Source organism: Haliotis rufescens, unplaced genomic scaffold, assembly GCF_023055435.1.
Source record: "Haliotis rufescens isolate VD_foot unplaced genomic scaffold, xgHalRufe1.0.p SCAF_4, whole genome shotgun sequence".
Lineage (NCBI taxonomy): Eukaryota > Metazoa > Mollusca > Gastropoda > Lepetellida > Haliotidae > Haliotis > Haliotis rufescens.
Window position 1 is genome coordinate 19,636,518 of NW_025964112.1, and position 17,707 is coordinate 19,654,224.

Consider the following 17,707-nt stretch of genomic DNA (forward strand, 5'->3'; position numbering starts at 1 on the left):
AAATGCACATTTTAAGGAGTTTTAACAGTAATCTATACTTGCTGCATTTTTTGCAAACAGAATGTTATGGTTATGAACCAGTACCACAGACTGACAGATTTGCCTCCCAGACATATAGGGCATTATCATTAGTATTCATCAGGTTCATGTGTTGCTATTTGTTCTGATAATGACAAGGATTACTAGATAAGATAGCTCATCTGTATTCATGACATGCGTTACTGCTACCAAGCTAGAAGCATGATGAAGAATAAACAGCATTAGTATCCTGGCAAGTACATACCGACACTGAGCTGTGTTATATCACAGCTCTAGACTGGAAGTAATAAGGAGCTTAAGAGTCCTTCTACTGTCTTGTAACTCATACAGATATTGATAGATTTATGGACAATTGCTAATGAGAGCCAGGTTAAGTTTGATAACAAGCCAATCAGACGATACTAAGTAGGTCAAAGTTCACATGACCAGGTCATGGCTGTTTTGAAATTACTTTCAGGACTGTTACTTCAAGTGGCTCAAGTCATGTCCACAGTAGCAATTTAAGACCAGGCATATTAATGAGGTTAAAGGTTGGTTGATAATGATTATAACTGCCGTGAGACTGGTTTTGGGACAATGATTTGGACAAATATTGATCATGTTGACAGATAAGTTGGTTGGGAGCACATGTCAAGTTTGATTATAAGTTCAAGTATTACTTTTTGAGGTTGTTTGAGAACAACATTTGTATATGATATATGTCCAATTGCTAAGTGGCAGTGAGGCAGGCTAGTGGTTAATGTGTTCGTTGGCATATCAAACACCCAGTTTCAATTCTCTATATGGGAACAATTAGTATAGTCCAATTTTCATGTCTCTGCCGTCCTATTATTGGAATATTGATAAAATCAGTTTAAGACCTTATTAACTCACTACTCACTTGCTAAACCCCAGGGGGTAGAATAGGCCCCTATTTCCCCCTTGTCGTAAGAGCAGACTGAAAAAGGAATTGGTTGACTACTATGTATGATCTGGCTTATGGTCATTATACCCCAGTGCCATGGATGGTTCCTAATGGATTCAGATGCTGGTTTGCTTGGTCAGGATTCATTTTATGTACAGGTGGTTGATATAGCTGGTATTTTATGTAAAACAACATGCATTTACTCGCTGAAGTGTCTGATGTCTGATGAAGATGACACCAAACTGTCTGTAGCTTTGATAACAATCATCTGAGAATATTTGTACAATAGCATATAGAAATTATATTAAGACAATGTTCAAGTAATGTTGTGAATGCTTCCATGAAGTTAAAATGATGTTCCCCTGCAGGACCTGAAGAGTGAAAAACACCGTGCACAGATGGGGTCAGCTCGTGCCATCCTCGAGAAGTCAACCATGATGCTGCTGAGGTCATCAAAGGTAAAATATGTTGTGGTTGTTGTATGGGGTGACTATGCTACTCATTTGGATATTTTCATCTTCTGCAAAATATTTATGTATTCGTCACACCATAGGAATATAGAGATTTCTCTAGGTTTTTCCTGTCAATAGTCCTATATATTGTATACTTTCATATGTAGTCAATGTCCTTGGCATTGTGTGCTTAGTATTCTATTTTGGGTGAATGAGGTAAGCAGTAAATGTTTTAAGATTGACTGTTATATTGAAAATGAAGATAAGCTGGTTCCTTATGTGCAGGGACCTGTGAAGTTTCCGGGGTAGAATAGGTCTTCAGCAACCCATGCTTGCCGTAAAAGGTGACTATGCTTGTCGTAAAAGGCGACAAACGGGATCGGGTGGTCAGGCTCGCTGACTTGGTTGATGCATGTCATCGATCCCAATTGCGTGGATCGATGCTCATGATATTAATCACTGGATTGTCTGGTCCTGACTCGATTATTTACAGACCACCGTCATATAGCTGGAATATTGCTGAGTGCGGCGTTAAACAACAAACCAACCAACCTTAGGTGCAGGGGCGGTCGGGTAGCCTAGTGGTTAAAGCGTTCGCTCGTCATGCCGAAGACCCGGGCACGATTCCCGACATAAGTACAATGTGTGAAGCCCATTTCTGGTACCCCCCGCCGTGATATAGCTGGAATATTGCTAAAAGCGGTATAAAACCATACTCACTCACTCATCATGTGCATGGAATACACAGCATGCAGTCACTGGTCTGAATGGTTTTTGCCATGTCAGGTAAGGAGTGTTGGACTAGCAAGGCTCTGTTCATCAAACATAAACTGAATCAGTTATGCCATCACTCACAGACCTGCCTCCGCCACCCGGACTCTCAAGCATCTCAGCGGAACCGCGCCGGTGTCTTTGCCCAGATCAAGCAGTCACTGAATCTAGTCCAGCACATTGTCACTGATGGTGGCTACTACCCTGTCAACGGTCACACGTCGCCTACCACCAATGGGGATTCAGGAATAGGTCTTGCAGCTGTTCCTAGCACCAGTAGAGCATTCAAGGAGTTTGAGGTGAGTACGGTCAAACCATTTGCTGAAAGGTAGTCAACCCAAGTTTGATTTTCAGTGTCCAGCTAGAAGGGGTCAAACTTGAGTACAAAACCTCAATTATTTTAGAAAGGTAGAATGAGTTGAAAGGTTAGTAAATGTCTGATTAATCAGAAACAAGACATAATGAAAATAAGAATAAGATCATTTTGTATATATAATGAAATAAAACCATTTGGCATGCATCGCTGCAATGTTGCACTCATAGGTTTAGGTCAAGTCTCCAAATAATTTTGTTTGGAAGCCAATTATTTGACCCTCGGACATTGACTAAATGTATCTGGGAAAATTGATATTCACATCAAAATCAAAATACATTTGTTTCAGTTGACCTGCCCTTTAACAGATCATACTGAGCAATTTTGGAAAAGTGAGCTCTGTTTCAGACTTGTAATCTTTTAGAGGAAAATACCCTTTAAAGTAAAATTTTATTGTTTCTAGCTCTCATCCTGTATCCATGACAACCCAAAAAATACCTTTGTTTCTAAGATTGACCAAGAGCTATGCAAACCAGACAACTGTATAGAAATATTTTTTACCCCCAGGATCAAGTAGATCTGACACGTGTAACACTGATTGGCCCAGTCACAGAGGAGAAACTTCAAAGTGCCTTTGATTTTGTAATTGACACTGCCCAAGACTTCACTGACTCGGCCTACACATCCCACATGAACCGGGAGAAGATCCTGAGTCTCTCTGATACCCTCAAGGATGAGCTGCAGGACCTCCTCAAGGTTGGACAGAGTTTGGTGAGTTGCCCCGGGCGACCCAGCCCATGAACACTAGCACTGCTTAACACAAAACTGTAGGTGTGAAGGTTATTTGACATTTAGACTGACTGGTTCCTTCCCTCTGAATACATGATCATCTCCCATTTTGATGAAATGTGATGTTTTTTGTTTTGGAAGACAATCTTAAAAAAATGGTTGATTATTTTGATAATTATGCTTGGAAAAAAAGAAAATTCAATTTCATATGATAAATCTTATGGTGTAAATGAACAAAACACTTACTTTGATTGAATAATAGTACATTAATTTCTGAATTGTCTTAATATCCACATTTGTTTTGTGTGTATGCAGACGCCCCATTGCCTAAAGTTCACCTACAATTAGGTTTTCATCTTGGACACTCAGCTTAGATGTAACAAGAAATTGATTGTATTCACTTGTATGAAAATTTGTATTTATACATCATGTACAATGACTTTTCAGAATTCAAAGGACACACTGACACCAACCCAGGAACTTGAAACAGCCATTTTGAAAACTATTGAAGCATCCAAGTCATTTCGGAAGCAGGTGGGAGTTGTTAATTTGTTAGGAGCAAATTGATTTCTTTTTTTAATTTATCCTGCATTACTGCGTTATGCACTTACTGCTTACTTTTGATAGAAACGAAGCTGTGAAGGGTCCAGCTGATGAGAAAAAGTTGTTCCCCTGACAGAAGCAGGATCTCAGTCACCAGCTTTGGTGATGTCATGGAACTTCAGATTACTGTTGTTCACCGGACAGACATGTTGTACATCCAGTTAATTGCTGCTTTTGGCTGTACCCATGGTCTTCAAGTTTGCATTCAACCAAGTCTGTTTCTGCCTTGATGGTGGTCTCTTGGTTTGCGTTGTTTATATGCAATAATATTTATTTTAGCACTTGAAGTTGATAGTTTGTCAATGATTTTCACATGTTGTTGTTCCATTCTGCCGTCTTAAATCTGCAAATGTGTCACGTTTTTCGTGGCACACATTCTGTATTTCAGTGTTGGCTCGGTATTAGCACTGCGTACAAATACCTTTAGCCGTCTATTGGCGTTTATGGTGTAATACAATCTTATGATATGTTATGTATCCATTATCATGAACTTAAACCTTGTTTGTTCTCTATAATTGGCTATCATACTCTTAGCAACTTCTGCGTAAATTGTCTCAATTTATATTAGTTGCTTGCACTCTAAGCCATTTGTTCCGTTGCTATTGTGTAATATGTTGTCTATATTATAACGCAAATCCAGTATTTTAAGTTAAACCTTGTGTTACTGTGTTACATGTTGATTCCCAAATTTAAACAATAGGTTAATCCAGAAATCTTGACGTAAAAGAACTTAGTGTGAAACCAACAACCAACCAACAAGTGATGTACAATCAACAAATGTATTACAAAAATTCACAAGGTTTACAAATCAATACAAATTACAGTGGCAGAGAACAATAGTGTGGTAGTAAAATATTCAATGGGAAAATATTATATGATGGCAGTGGTCAGTATCAAATACAAAAATACAGCGGGGATAGCAAAAGTTAGTGGTTATTATAATATATATTCATCCACTGACGACAGTGTTCAAGCTTCCGTGATAGGGAATCAGGGATGATGAGCGATCCTCACATGAAAGCTGTTTTCAAAATAATGAAATATGTGATTAGGAAATGTGTGAGAGATACTTAAACATCCTCACATCTCCTTATATACAACATTCCTAACATTCAAGACAATTCTGTAAGGCTTAAAACAATGCTGGATGAGTCTCACCATTTCCAGAAGTTACCACATCTCTCTAGCGTCTAACATCTGACAACTGCTAACCTTAAATGGTACTACATTCCTGATGACTAATCACTGCCAATATACAATGCAATGAGCATCTACTGAATCTCAACAGAAACATAATAACACAGTTACAATAATTGGTAAACAATAAAATATACTGTCATTCTCTATAACACTTGTTCAATCTCTATAATTGGGTAATCTATCTATGTACAACTTCAACTTTAAATTAGCTTTTATTTTATGCTTGCTTGTTCATATTGCTCGGGGCAAAAAATCTGTCAAAGATCCTCACCCAGGAGGGGCTTGGGTACCCCATCCTCGTCACGAGTCCCGGGATTCATCATCTCCCGGTATGTCTTTCAGATAATCCAAGCGGCATTCCAGGAGCCGCTCTCCTGTCCCCACTCAGAGCACTACTTATCAGACTCCTCTGAGGTGTCGTTAGTTGAATCTTTTGACAAAACCCTTTGAGTGGGATATGCACCTCGGTCTTGCCCAGATGCCAGATTGATGGAAGACTGCCTATCAGCAATAGCACCCTCTCCTGGCTCAGGCATCAACAAGAGGGACACTATATAGTCACACCCTACTTTCATCCCACCTGACCCCATGTTGAAGGATATGGTCAGGACGCTGGATGAGGAAGATCTCCATAGAATGATAGGCTCGTCCAAGCCGATAACTATCAAGATCCCTGACTGACATTTTACTTTTACAGGCATTAGCCTCATCATTGGGCCATGGATCTTACCGAAACCAATGCCAACAGGATTGATCACTTCCAGATGGTCGTGGATTTTTCAACAGAGGCAGATTGACCACTTGCGCAATCGCCTCAAGGCAACGTTCAGCAGATGTCACCGCCATCCACCGTCCTATGGGTATCTGGCCTTGTCCAACTGGGATTCTGAGTTTAAGTGCTGGCTCCTATATCAGCAGTGGTCAGCTGCAACACTTTTTAATGGCCAGATTACTGACATGCACACCCAGGTCTCGTGTTATGCTGGTAACAAGACACTCAGGCTCTGGAGCACGTATCCCAGAAACTTGGCCTGCGCGCATCTAAGTCAGGCAACTATCGGCAACTCATCCCCTCAAGGACCAGACTATTGATAAATCTTCCTTTCATATTCCCACCTCCAGTCATCCCAATAGTTGATACACAAATAGGTTGGAGACTGGGCCTGTTTTGGAAAAATTGGAGCGGTATGGCAGACCCTTACTCTGTCAACAGCATAAGGTATGGGTACCACCTCAACTTGTTGGCAGACCCACCATTGACAACAGCACCTACGCTGTGGCTCTACCCCAGGAAACAGCATCAGCCTTTGGGGTGCAACCTAAAAGTCTGTTGAAGAGAGCCATAGAGCCTTAACGTGAGGTGATCACAGTGATCTGGTGCCTGCAGAATCAGGGGTCTCACACACACTCTCTTCTCATACACACTTTCAGGTTTTCAACCTGGTGGATCAACTGGGTCTGTGCTTCTGGTCTAGCACATATCCGGTTGTCGGAAAGTGCTGGCAGACACCCTATCCAGGCAAGACAGAGTGGCACCTATGGAGTGGAAACTCCACCCTGAGGCATTCCATCTCATATTGTCAACCAAAGATTGACCTATTTGCCACACGCCAAACCTGCCAGATCCAAACGTATGTCTTGAAGATAACAGATCCGCAGGCATGGGTGGTTGTGGTTGATGTGTTCAGCATCCTTTGGGAGGGGTTAAGAGTGTACACTTTTCCATCCCTGGTACTTCTACCCCAGGCAACCACACCCCACACTAGGCATCTTCCATCTGCATGCCTGGTTCATCTACAAAGATCCCTTGGCAAGAAAGGTTATTTGGCACAAGAGGCTAAGGCTATTGCTATAGCACATAGACCCTCAACTCAAGACCTTTAAAATGATAATTAGTATTGCAGGATAAGTATACAAATATGAAAAATGTCTAGATTTTACTAGAATTGTAGCTAAAATAAAATAACTTTTAGCAACTGTGACATTGCTCAGGAGAAGATGTGATAAGGTACCTGAACATGTTTTGAGAATCAGACTGTTATTGCAGCTACTGGACACAGCCATGGACCAGGCATCAGAGTTGTTCAAGATGAACGAAGACCATGAGCTGCTACAGGGTCTGCGTATCGCTGGCATGGGTGGAGATGTGGACCAGGTGGAGGAACTCACCATCAAGTTTGAGGAACACCAAGAACAGTTGGAGGAGGTGAGTATCAGGACTGATGGGTGTCAGGACAGGTGGAATGATGGGTGTCGGGGCAGGTGAAGGAGATGGGTTTCATGATTGATGGGTGTAAGAAGTATGGCTGTAAGGATTGGTGTCAGTGAAGACGTAGGGGATGGATTTCATGACAGTTGGAGGAGATGGATTTCAGGTCAAGTGGAGGAGATGTGTGACAGGACTAATGAGTGTCGGGGCAGGTGAAGGAGATGGGTGTCATGAGGGATGGGTGTTAGAAGTACAGTTGTAAGGATGGGTGTCAGTGAAGATGTAGGGAGTGGATTTCATGACAGTTGTCAGGACTGGGTGTCAGATAGATGGAGGAGATGGATATTGGGGCAGGTGGAGGAGATGGATGTTGGGGCAGATAGAAGAGATGGATGTCAGGACAGGTGGAGGAGATGGATGTTGGGGCAGATAGAAGAGATGGATGTCAGGACAGGTGGAGGAGATGGATGTTGGGACAGGTGGAGGAGATGATGTCAGATAGATGGAGGAGATGGATGTCAGGGCAGATGGTGGAGATGGATGTCGGGGCAGATGGAGGAGATGGATTTCAGGGCAGATGGATGTCAGGGCAGATGAGGGAGATGAATGTTGGGGCAGATGGAGGAGATGGATGTTGGGGCAGATGGAGGAGATGGATGTCAGGGCAGAATGGGAGATGGATGTCGGGGTGGGTGGAGGAGATGGATGTCAGGGCAGGTGGAGGAGATGGATGTCAGGGCAGATGGAGGAGATGGATGTTTGGGCAGATGGAGGAGATGGATGTCAGGGCAGAATGGGAGATGAATGTCGGGGTGGGTGGACGAGATGGATGTCAGATAGTTGGAGGAGATGGATTTTGGGGCAGATGGAGGAGATGGATGTTGGTACAGGACGAGGAGATGGAAGTTGGGGCAGGTGGAGGAGATGGATGTCAGATAGATGAGGAAATGGATGTCAGGGCAGAATGGGAGATGGATGTTGGGGCAGATGGAGGAGATGGATGTCAGACAGATGGAGGAGATGGATGTCGGGGGAGATGGATGTCAGACAGATGGAGGAATCGGATGTCAGGGCAGAATGGGAGATGGATGTTGGGGCAGGTGGAGGAGATGGATGTCAGACAGATGGAGGAGATGGATGTCAGGGCAGATGGGGGAGATGGATGTCAGACAGATGGAGGAAATGGATGTCAGGGCAGAATGGGAGATGGATGTTTGGGTGGGTGAAGGAGATTGATGTTGGGACAGATACAAGAGATGGATGTCAGGGCAGGTGGAGGAGATGGATGTCAGACAGATGGAGGAGATGGATGTCAGGGCAGATGGGGTAGATGGATGTTGGGGGAGATGGATGTCGGGGCAGATGGAGGAGATGGATGTCAGGGCAGATGGTGGAGATGGATGTATGGACAGGTGGAGGAGATGGATGTCAGGGCAGGTGGAGGAGATGGATGTTGGGACAGATACAAGAGATGGATGTCAGGGCAGGTGGAGGAGTTGGATGTCGGGGCAGATGGAGGAGATGGATGTCGGGGCAGATGGAGGAGATGGATGTCAGGGCAGATGGGGGAGATGAATGTTGGGGCAGATGGAGGAGATGGATGTTTGGGCAGGTGGAGGAGATGGATGTATGGACAGGTGGAGGAGATGGATGTCAGACAGATGGTGGAGATGGATGTCGGGGCAGATGGAGGAGATGGATGTCGGGGTGGGTGGAGGAGATGGATGTCAGGGCAGGTGGAGGAGATGGATGTTGGGACAGATACAAGAGATGGATGTCAGGGCAGGTGGAGGAGATGGATGTTGGGGCAGATGGAGGAGATGGATGTCGGGGCAGATGGAGGAGATGGATGTCGGGGCAGATGGGGGAGATGAATGTTGGGGCAGATGGAGGAGATGGATGTTTGGGCAGGTGGAGGAGATGGATGTATGGACAGGTGGAGGAGATGGATGTCAGATAGATGAGGAAATGGATGTCAGGGCAGAATGGGAGATGGATGTCGGGGCAGATGGGGGAGATGGATGTCGGGGCAGATGGTGGAGATGGATGTCGGGGCAGATGGGGGAGATGGATGTCGGGGCAGATGGTGGAGATGGATGTCGGGGTAGGTGGAGGAAATGGATGTGGGGGTAAATGGAGGAGATGGATGTTTGGGCAGATGGAAGATATGAATGTATCAGGGCAAATCGAGGAGATGGATGTATCAGGGCAGGCGCCTTGTGTTAGTAGCAGGGGATGGGTGTCATGACAGTTGGAGGAGATGGGAGATTGGAGACTTTAACATAATGATGATGATCCATGCTTGCCTCCTTTGGTTTCAGGTATGCAAGCTGCTGCACCATCTGGCCTCCACTGACCCACTGGTGATCACTGCAGAACACAATGAGTCATTCCTTCACAGCATTGGGCCACTGGTGAGTTTACAGAACTTTAATATTAACTCTCAAGCTTGGTTTTTCACAATGGAAAATTTGGATGAATATTTTCTCACTGTTTTTTATACAATAACAATTAGATAAATATCACTGCAAGGATTCACTGGTTGTGGGTTCGAATGGATCAGCCATGATTTGTTGTGAACAATTATCTTCCCCTAACCCTGTTAATCTTAGTAATTTAATAGTGTCAGACTGCTTTCAGAAACGAACCTCATGTAATGACGTATAGATAACGCTGTTCCCTGTTCTTTATTGGCTACCACTGTATTCCATTGTTCAGACCCTGTATGCAGCCCAGACTCTCGCTCAGTACCCCTGCAGTAAGGTGGCCAAGGAAAATCTGGAGGTGTTCGGAGATGCCTGGAAGTCACAAATTAATGATCTGTCCATTCTTGTCAAAGAAGTCAATGATGTTTGCCAAGGAAAGATGGACAAACCAGTATATCTTTCTTTACCTCGACCTGGGGTGAGTACTTGCAAGGGAGATAACACTGTTGACTCTCAGTAAGAGAGTTGCCCTGACTGACTTTAATATATAATCTTATTCTTGGGATTTGAAAGTACTGATATTTGAGACAGATATGACAATCTAATTATTGTTTATACTTTCTGTTTTGAGATGTTTAGGCTGTTGGTGTTACAAATATGTAACTTCCCAGAAAGACAGGGAGGGATAAGTCCTTGATATTGCTGAGGGATTGTCAAAACATTCCATAAGCATGTTAACAACGTCATCGAGATGAGGTCTCCAAAATGTACTGTTAGTCTTTACCTAACACTGACATCTCTTTTTTAAATCAAAATAACCTTTAGTCCAAGCATCACCTAGGGATGTTAAAATCCCCCAAGATTGCAGGAAGTCAAGGTAAATGACTCAACTGTACGGTATAAGCGATGCATTGTATTTCTTTTGCAGATTGGAATGTACTTGAACATTCTAGGAAATATGCAAACATGCATCTTTAAACATACTTAGTTACCTTGGTTACATTTGATTAAAGTGGCATTTTTAAAGCTGTAGTTTCAATGAAGACAGGGTTGACATATGGCTCTCAATGTTTTCTTACAATGCTTCTTGAAAAGGGTACTAGCAACTGTATCGAAACGTCACATTGAAAGAATACAAAAGTTGAAATCCAAAAGTCAGGTTTGACTTCAGCATGGTTATAGTGTGAGGAGGCAGTGCATGGAGACAGAATGCAGATAACGGAATGTCTAGCACCTAAGGCATCGACTAGAGAATGCTCATAGCGGGACTGATTGACAATAGGAATGTGATCTAGCATGACATATGTAGACATTACCTTGCTTGGTTTCTGTTTCATATTACTTGCAGGTTGTACAAATTTGACATTTTTTTTCAATTGTATTCTTGATAAGATAAGTCTAATACTTGCAAAAGGAAATTATTTAGGATACAAACTTCAAGAAAAGCAAGTTATTCATTTATTTGTTTTGTTGTTTAATGCTGCACTCAGCAATATTCCAGCTGTATGATGGCAGCCTGTCAAGTCTGGACAAGACAATCCAGTGATTGATATTGTGAGCAATGATTCACTCCGTCGGGGTAGGATGACACACAGTCAACCAAGTCACCAAGTCAGGGCACCTGATACACTGGGTTGCCTAAGAATAGCATAGGTTGCTGGAAACCTATTCTAACATGGAATACCCCCAGGGCAACTGTGCCTTGCTTCCTTGGCATTATGAATTATTCCTTGATGAAATTGTGTTTGGGTTATAGGCTGCTTTGGAATTTTACTCCTTCTTATATACAAATCATATCTTCGTGACATGTAAAACACACTAATTTGCTATATCTAACTGAGCTGTAACTACTGAATGCTAATACATGTACATTTCTAACAACTCCAACTAGAGTTCCACTCCACCCCAGGTAAGTACTACAGCTAAGTGTCACATGGTCACCTCTACGTGTGTGTTAAGCACTCCAGCTAAGTGTCACATGGTCACTTTTACGTGTGTGTTAAGTACTACAGCCAAGTGTCACATGGTCACCTCTACGTGTGTGTTAAGTACTCCAGCTAAGTGTCACATGGTCACCTCTACGTGTGTGTTAAGTACTCCAGCTAAGTGTCACATGGTCACCTCTACGTGTGTGTTAAGTACTCCAGCTTAGTGTCACATGGTCACCTCTACGTGTGTGTTAAGCACTCCAGCTAAGTGTCACATGGTCACTTTTACGTGTGTGTTAAGTACTACAGCTAAGTGTCACATGGTCACCTCTACGTGTGTGTTAAGTACTCCAGCTAAGTGTCACATGGTCACCTCTACGTGTGTGTTAAGTACTCCAGCTAAGTGTCACATGGTCACCTCTACGTGTGTGTTAAGTACTCCAGCTTAGTGTCACATGGTCACCTCTACGTGTGTGTTAAGTACTCCAGCTAAGTGTCACATGGTCACCTCTACGTGTGTGTAAAGTACTCCAGCTAAGTGTCACATGGTCACCTCTATGTGTGTGTTAAGTACTCCAGCTAAGTGTCACATGGTCACTTCTACGTGTGTTAAGTACTCCAGCTAAGTGTCACATGGTCACTTCTACGTGTGTGTTAAGTACTCCAGCTAAGTGTCACATGGTCACCTCTACGTGTGTGTTAAGTACTCCAGCTAAGTGTCACATGGTCACCTCTATGTGTGTGTTAAGTACTCCAGCTAAGTGTCACATGGTCACTTCTACATGTGTTAAGTACTCCAGCTAAGTGTCACATGGTCACCTCTAAGTGTGTGTTAAGTACTCCAGCTAAGTGTCACATGGTCACCTCTACGTGTGTGTTAAGTACTCCAGCTAAGTGTCACATGGTCACCATTACGTGTGTGTTATGTGCTGCACAGTTACTTATTTTACTGAAGATGTCAAGTGTGCACTGGCAGCATACATGGCACTGTCCATCACGATCCCTTTGATTTGCTCCAGTGTCATTTGTTATTAAATGTATTTACTAGCGTAGAAATATTTTTTACAGTTGTACAGATGTGTCTTTATTTTGATTTTTGAAGCATGTGTTGTTTTTGTCAGAAGTTTTAAAAAGTCTTTTTCTGATGTTTCTACATACCGGTATATGTTTTATCACTGGCTGCAATATCTCAGCTTTTGATGTTTTCCTGAAATATTTTGATGTGAAGGGTACCAAATTTGATTCAAGATCCTTTGAGAAGATCTTTGTTTTCCAATTGTCCTTGTCTTTTTGTTGTGTGATGAATCAAGCAGCCTACTTTCAGTATAAATGTTCAGATATGGGGATGCTGAGCATTTATATTAAATGGATTTGAAATGATGAATATGGCAAAGTAAAATGTTTAAGATAAGGTTATAATTCTCAGAATGTTCAGCTGAAGAAAGAAAACAAATTCATAACATATTTTGAGGAGTTTTATTATGTTGAGAATTTAGGATGTGCTATTAAGATGGTAACTGGAATTTATGTAGACATGGCTGAGTAAAAAAAGCAATGTTAAAAATGTGTTGCAAGTGGTGCACCTTCTTCAAACAATCCTTGAACCTCAACATCACAACATGTCTTTCTTTGATCAGGTCTTGTGAACAAATGGCGATCACTCCAAGATAGCTGCTATTGTCTTGGTACTGCTAATATGGGTTTGCATAGTTAAAAATCCCACTGACTTTGCTACCATACATTGTGACTTCTACATGAAGTATTCAATTTACAGCCAGTTTTCAAGAAACTATGACCTACAAGGAGACAAAACTATTTTGAACCCAGTATTCCAAAGTTTATGTCATTAGTTCAACACTAGTTCAACATTAACAATCAGGTGCTTCAGCTGATCAAAGCATTGCATGACACAGACAGAAGGACATGTGGTCAACATTTCATGCCATGGTTTTCTCAGTTATTGGATCCAATGTTGTAATACAGGGTCAGTGTGTGTCCTGCCTAGACAAACTAGACTGAAATACTGATATGCATGTATTGTAGACAGTAGACAGACTCTTGAGGGCTTCTTAGGAGATGTGGAATACAGGATGTGTTTGTCCTGTCTAGACACACTTAGACTGACATACTGATTGATATGCATGTAGACAGTAGACAGACTCTTAAGGGCTTCTTAGGAGATGTGGAATACAGGGTCAGTGTGTGTTCTGCCTAGACACACTGGACTGACATACTGATTGATATGCATGTAGACAGTAGACAGACTCTTGAGGCTTTTGTAGGAGATTTGGTTTACAGGGTCAGTATTGGTCGTTTCAGAAACATGGGACTACCGCCAGATCCTTCAGACCTGCTAAGCTTGATGCTGAGGTAAGTCACCTGAATGTAGATAGACGTGAGAATATGCTCTACAAGGTTAACGTCAACTAAATATGTTTGGCTTGCAAGTCTATACTAAAAGTGTGATTTCTTTTGAATCTGTTGAAGGGAAAACAGCATTTGCACTTGTAATATTGAGAAAATGTTGATTGTGCCTTTGTTAGGTGAATAGTTTCCAAAACAGTGTAATAATGACTAGATGATCAATCATTATGCATAAGTGGTGACCTCTTTTGGAGGACTTCATGGAGGGAGCATTGTATGACTAGGTATGTCCAATTACCACTTTCAATTACCATCTTACATGGCTTAGACAGATACAGTTTCAGATCATCATCAAGACTACACGCGTGAAACTATCCAAAGTGGCATTTGACATCATCATGCTCATTCCTGCTCCAGTCATACTATGCTTTCCCACATTTAAGTTTTATGAATGCAGTGCTAGATGTGTAAGGTCTGTTTACCTGGTGGTTGTAGGAGCAAGCTAAGATTGCCAAGCTTGGTCTGGAGATGAAGCTAATCACTTCGGAGATGGATGCTGAGACAGACAAGTGGGAGGAGCCAGACAATGACATCGTCAAGCGTGCCAAGAACATGTCCAGCATGGCGTTTGCCATGTACCTGTTCACACGTGGAGAGGGGCCACTCAAGACTACACAGGACCTATTTGTGCAGGCCGAGTTCTTTGCTGAGGAGGGCAATAAGCTGTACAAGACGGTCATGGGTTTTGCTCAGAGGGTAAGCAGCAGTAGCAGAGAATAAGTTCAGTGTGAGCATGTTAATCATCAGTTTTAGGCCCTTTTTTAAACCTTCTACTCCACAAGTTACATTTATAGTTTTTTTAATACTTTGTAACTGCAAACGTGTCATCGGGTATTGATCTGTTTAAAGAATATGGGAGAAAGTTCCTATGTTATAAAAGAGAAAGGATATATCAAACTTCAGTGCAATTTGTTGTATTACAAGTCCATTTTTTGTCTTCTTCCTCAAGTAATGAAAAAGATTATTCATTTCTCGTAGGTTAGGCATGAAATAAGTTCATCCGTATTAACATGATTAAGTTGGGTGCTCATTAGGTAAACACTCTCTGTGTTCTGTGGAGGAACTGCAAGTTGCAGAGAAATACCTCTGTAGTGATGCCTGATTTACTTAGTTGGTAAGCCAAGCTATAATGTAATGTATTCAGTGCTAATGATATTTATTTGGTCAGGCAGAGTGTTACGTACAGTGTTTGAAGTGTATTAAAATGTAGCCAATCGGGGAGGAGCTCTTTTCATATAAAATGAAATCAAATATTTTTTACTTATCATGTATTACTCCTTAATGCATTACTGCTTACTTTAAAACAACAAAAAGACAGCACACAGCGATGGTCTTGGGTGAAAAAAAATAAAGTCCCACTCCTGCCTTTTGTGTGGACCATCGCCGCTATCATGTGACCTTGATGACAAGTCACCTTCCTCACATCACTGCTTGTCTCACTATAGCAAGCAGGTGTCCCAGTGGAGCGCTTCAAATTGGATTAATTTAGACCTTTAGTTTTTTGGTATAATTCTAAAATTGATGGGTGATGTATTCCTTTCATATTACTTTCACCATGTTGTGTAGTTTAATGTGGGTTATTTAGGCATAAAAAAACTTCTTTTTTCCTGCAATGTACTAGTTGTTTCCCGCCATTTTAAATTTGTGTTACAATTGTTTGCCTGCAAAGGTAGTCAAATTGTTGACAATTCCCACCTACGTATGTATAACATATACATACGTTTTTAAATACTAGTAGCTTTGGCGTTACATTGAGTTTGCGTGTATCAATAATATGTACACACTTTAAAGTCTGAAAAAATCTGCCGATAGATACTGTTTAATTCTATGGCAATCTTCCAACTCCGTTTCATCAACAATTCTTTATTTTGCATAACTTATGTTTGCGCATTGTACTAATTGTCAGGGAAAAAATCTTCCCAAAGCCGTCACTCTACCAGCTCAACTAAGGCCTTACCTCAGTTGGTGGACGGTAGAGTTGAATGTCTTAGGGGGAGTCTCTTTATCAGGGGTATCCCCGAGTCTGCACCTGTTCGTAGACGCCTCCCTTCAAGGGTGGGGTGCTCACCTGCAAGGCCAGACAGCCTCATTGCTATGGTCCAGCGCCCATCGAAAGTAGCACATAAACAACTTGGAGTTGGAAGCATTAATACCATTGTTAGAATCTGCCACAGTCCGTCCAACTCGCAATATCCACAGACAACAGCACTGTGATGTGGTGCCTCGCAATCAGGGATCAACGCACTCCCACTCCCTGCTTCAACAGACATTCAGATTTATTCATCTAGTGGATCATCTGGAACTATAATTCATAGTTCAGCACATCCCCAGATGTCAAAACGTACTGGCCGATGTATTATGGTGTCAAGACAGGGTGGCTCCCACCGAGTGGAAACTTCACACAAAAGCATTTCAGTTACTGCTTCAGAAGTCCGACCTGTTTGCTATGTGCCAAAACCACCAACCCATGATGTATGTCTCCCTGTTACCGGATCCGCAGACTTAGGGGTTGGATGGTCGCGCCCTAGTGCCCAGTGAGAGGGTTGTTCGTCGAGCTCAGAAATCTAGCAGAAGACAATACTCTACTCCTCCCACAGTGGTCGAACCTACTCATCCACCCTCACAGCAAGTTGCCTCACCCAAAGCTAGACAGATTTTGTCTGCACGCTTGGGTCTTCTTAAAAAGGCGTTAAGGGCTATTCAGCTTTAGCTCATCGTCCCTATACCAGAGGACAATACGATGACAAGTAGGGATCATTTGAAACTATTTTTGCAAGGCACTTCGAGGTTTGCGAGGGCCCCCCTTCGAGCCCCCCTATGCATCCTCACTTTATGACCTCACCAAGGAAACAATATTTCTCTTGACTTGAGCCATGGCGGCACGGGTGATCGAGCTACGTGTGATCAACATCAACCAGGTCTGTTTTGAGCATGGGACACACCGAGCAGTATATCTCAGGTTGTGCTGGGAGTTTGTAGCAAAAAATCAACTACCAGGCCAACCCGATCATTCCTTCACCATCCCACCAATATTGACTATTGTGGGAGCCGAAGATTGAGGGTGAACTTCTCCTGTGCCCGGTGCGAGCACTTTGAGTTTTCATCTGCCGCTTCTAGGCTAGGCGTGGTTCCAGGAAGCGGTTATCTATACCCATGTCTCCTACATCCACGCCCTAAGTTAGTTGCAACACCATATCCCTATGGTTATGCACAATCATCCTTCAGACTTACAAGACCGCCAAACTGGATCCCCAGGGAGTGAAAAACCCTCATGAGATCTGGGCGCTAGCCTCTACCTGTTTTTGGAGGTCTGACACAGTTTTCTCTAGTGTACTTATCCTGCATTACTATGTTTAACGACCCACCCGTTGCAGACTTGCCTCCCCACTTTGGCTTCAGAAACCTCAAAAGTATGTTTTTTAAGCTCGGGCGAAAGGCAGTGATGTTAGAATGGTGACTTGGGCCATACAAAAGGCAGGAGTGGGACTTTGAAACAACTATATTTCTTCACCCAAGACCCAAGTCTTTTTGTTGTCGTAAGGTAAGCAGTGAATGCATTAAGGAGTAATGCAGGATAAGTATATAAATGTAAAAAATATTTAGATTTTACTAAATTTGTCAGTTCTGATGTCGACTTAAGTAGTGTTTT

General features: G+C 42.5%; 1 protein-coding gene across 2 annotated transcripts in view; it reads left to right on the forward strand.

The window, feature by feature from the left end:
* LOC124132127 (alpha-catulin-like) overlaps positions 1-17,707 on the forward strand; it is a 44,176-nt gene that overhangs the window by 17,212 nt on the left and 9,257 nt on the right. The window contains exons 5-14 of one of the 2 annotated variants that reach the window (XM_046495813.2): positions 1,312-1,401; positions 2,253-2,465; positions 3,047-3,250; positions 3,716-3,802; positions 7,119-7,277; positions 9,602-9,694; positions 9,999-10,184; positions 11,598-11,615; positions 13,954-14,004; positions 14,494-14,754. In XM_046495813.2, coding sequence (XP_046351769.2) covers positions 1,312-1,401; positions 2,253-2,465; positions 3,047-3,250; positions 3,716-3,802; positions 7,119-7,277; positions 9,602-9,694; positions 9,999-10,184; positions 11,598-11,615; positions 13,954-14,004; positions 14,494-14,754 — 1,362 coding nt within the window. The remainder of the gene's footprint in view (positions 1-1,311; positions 1,402-2,252; positions 2,466-3,046; positions 3,251-3,715; positions 3,803-7,118; positions 7,278-9,601; positions 9,695-9,998; positions 10,185-11,597; positions 11,616-13,953; positions 14,005-14,493; positions 14,755-17,707) is intronic. The other variant, XM_046495814.2, reaches the window with a different exon arrangement.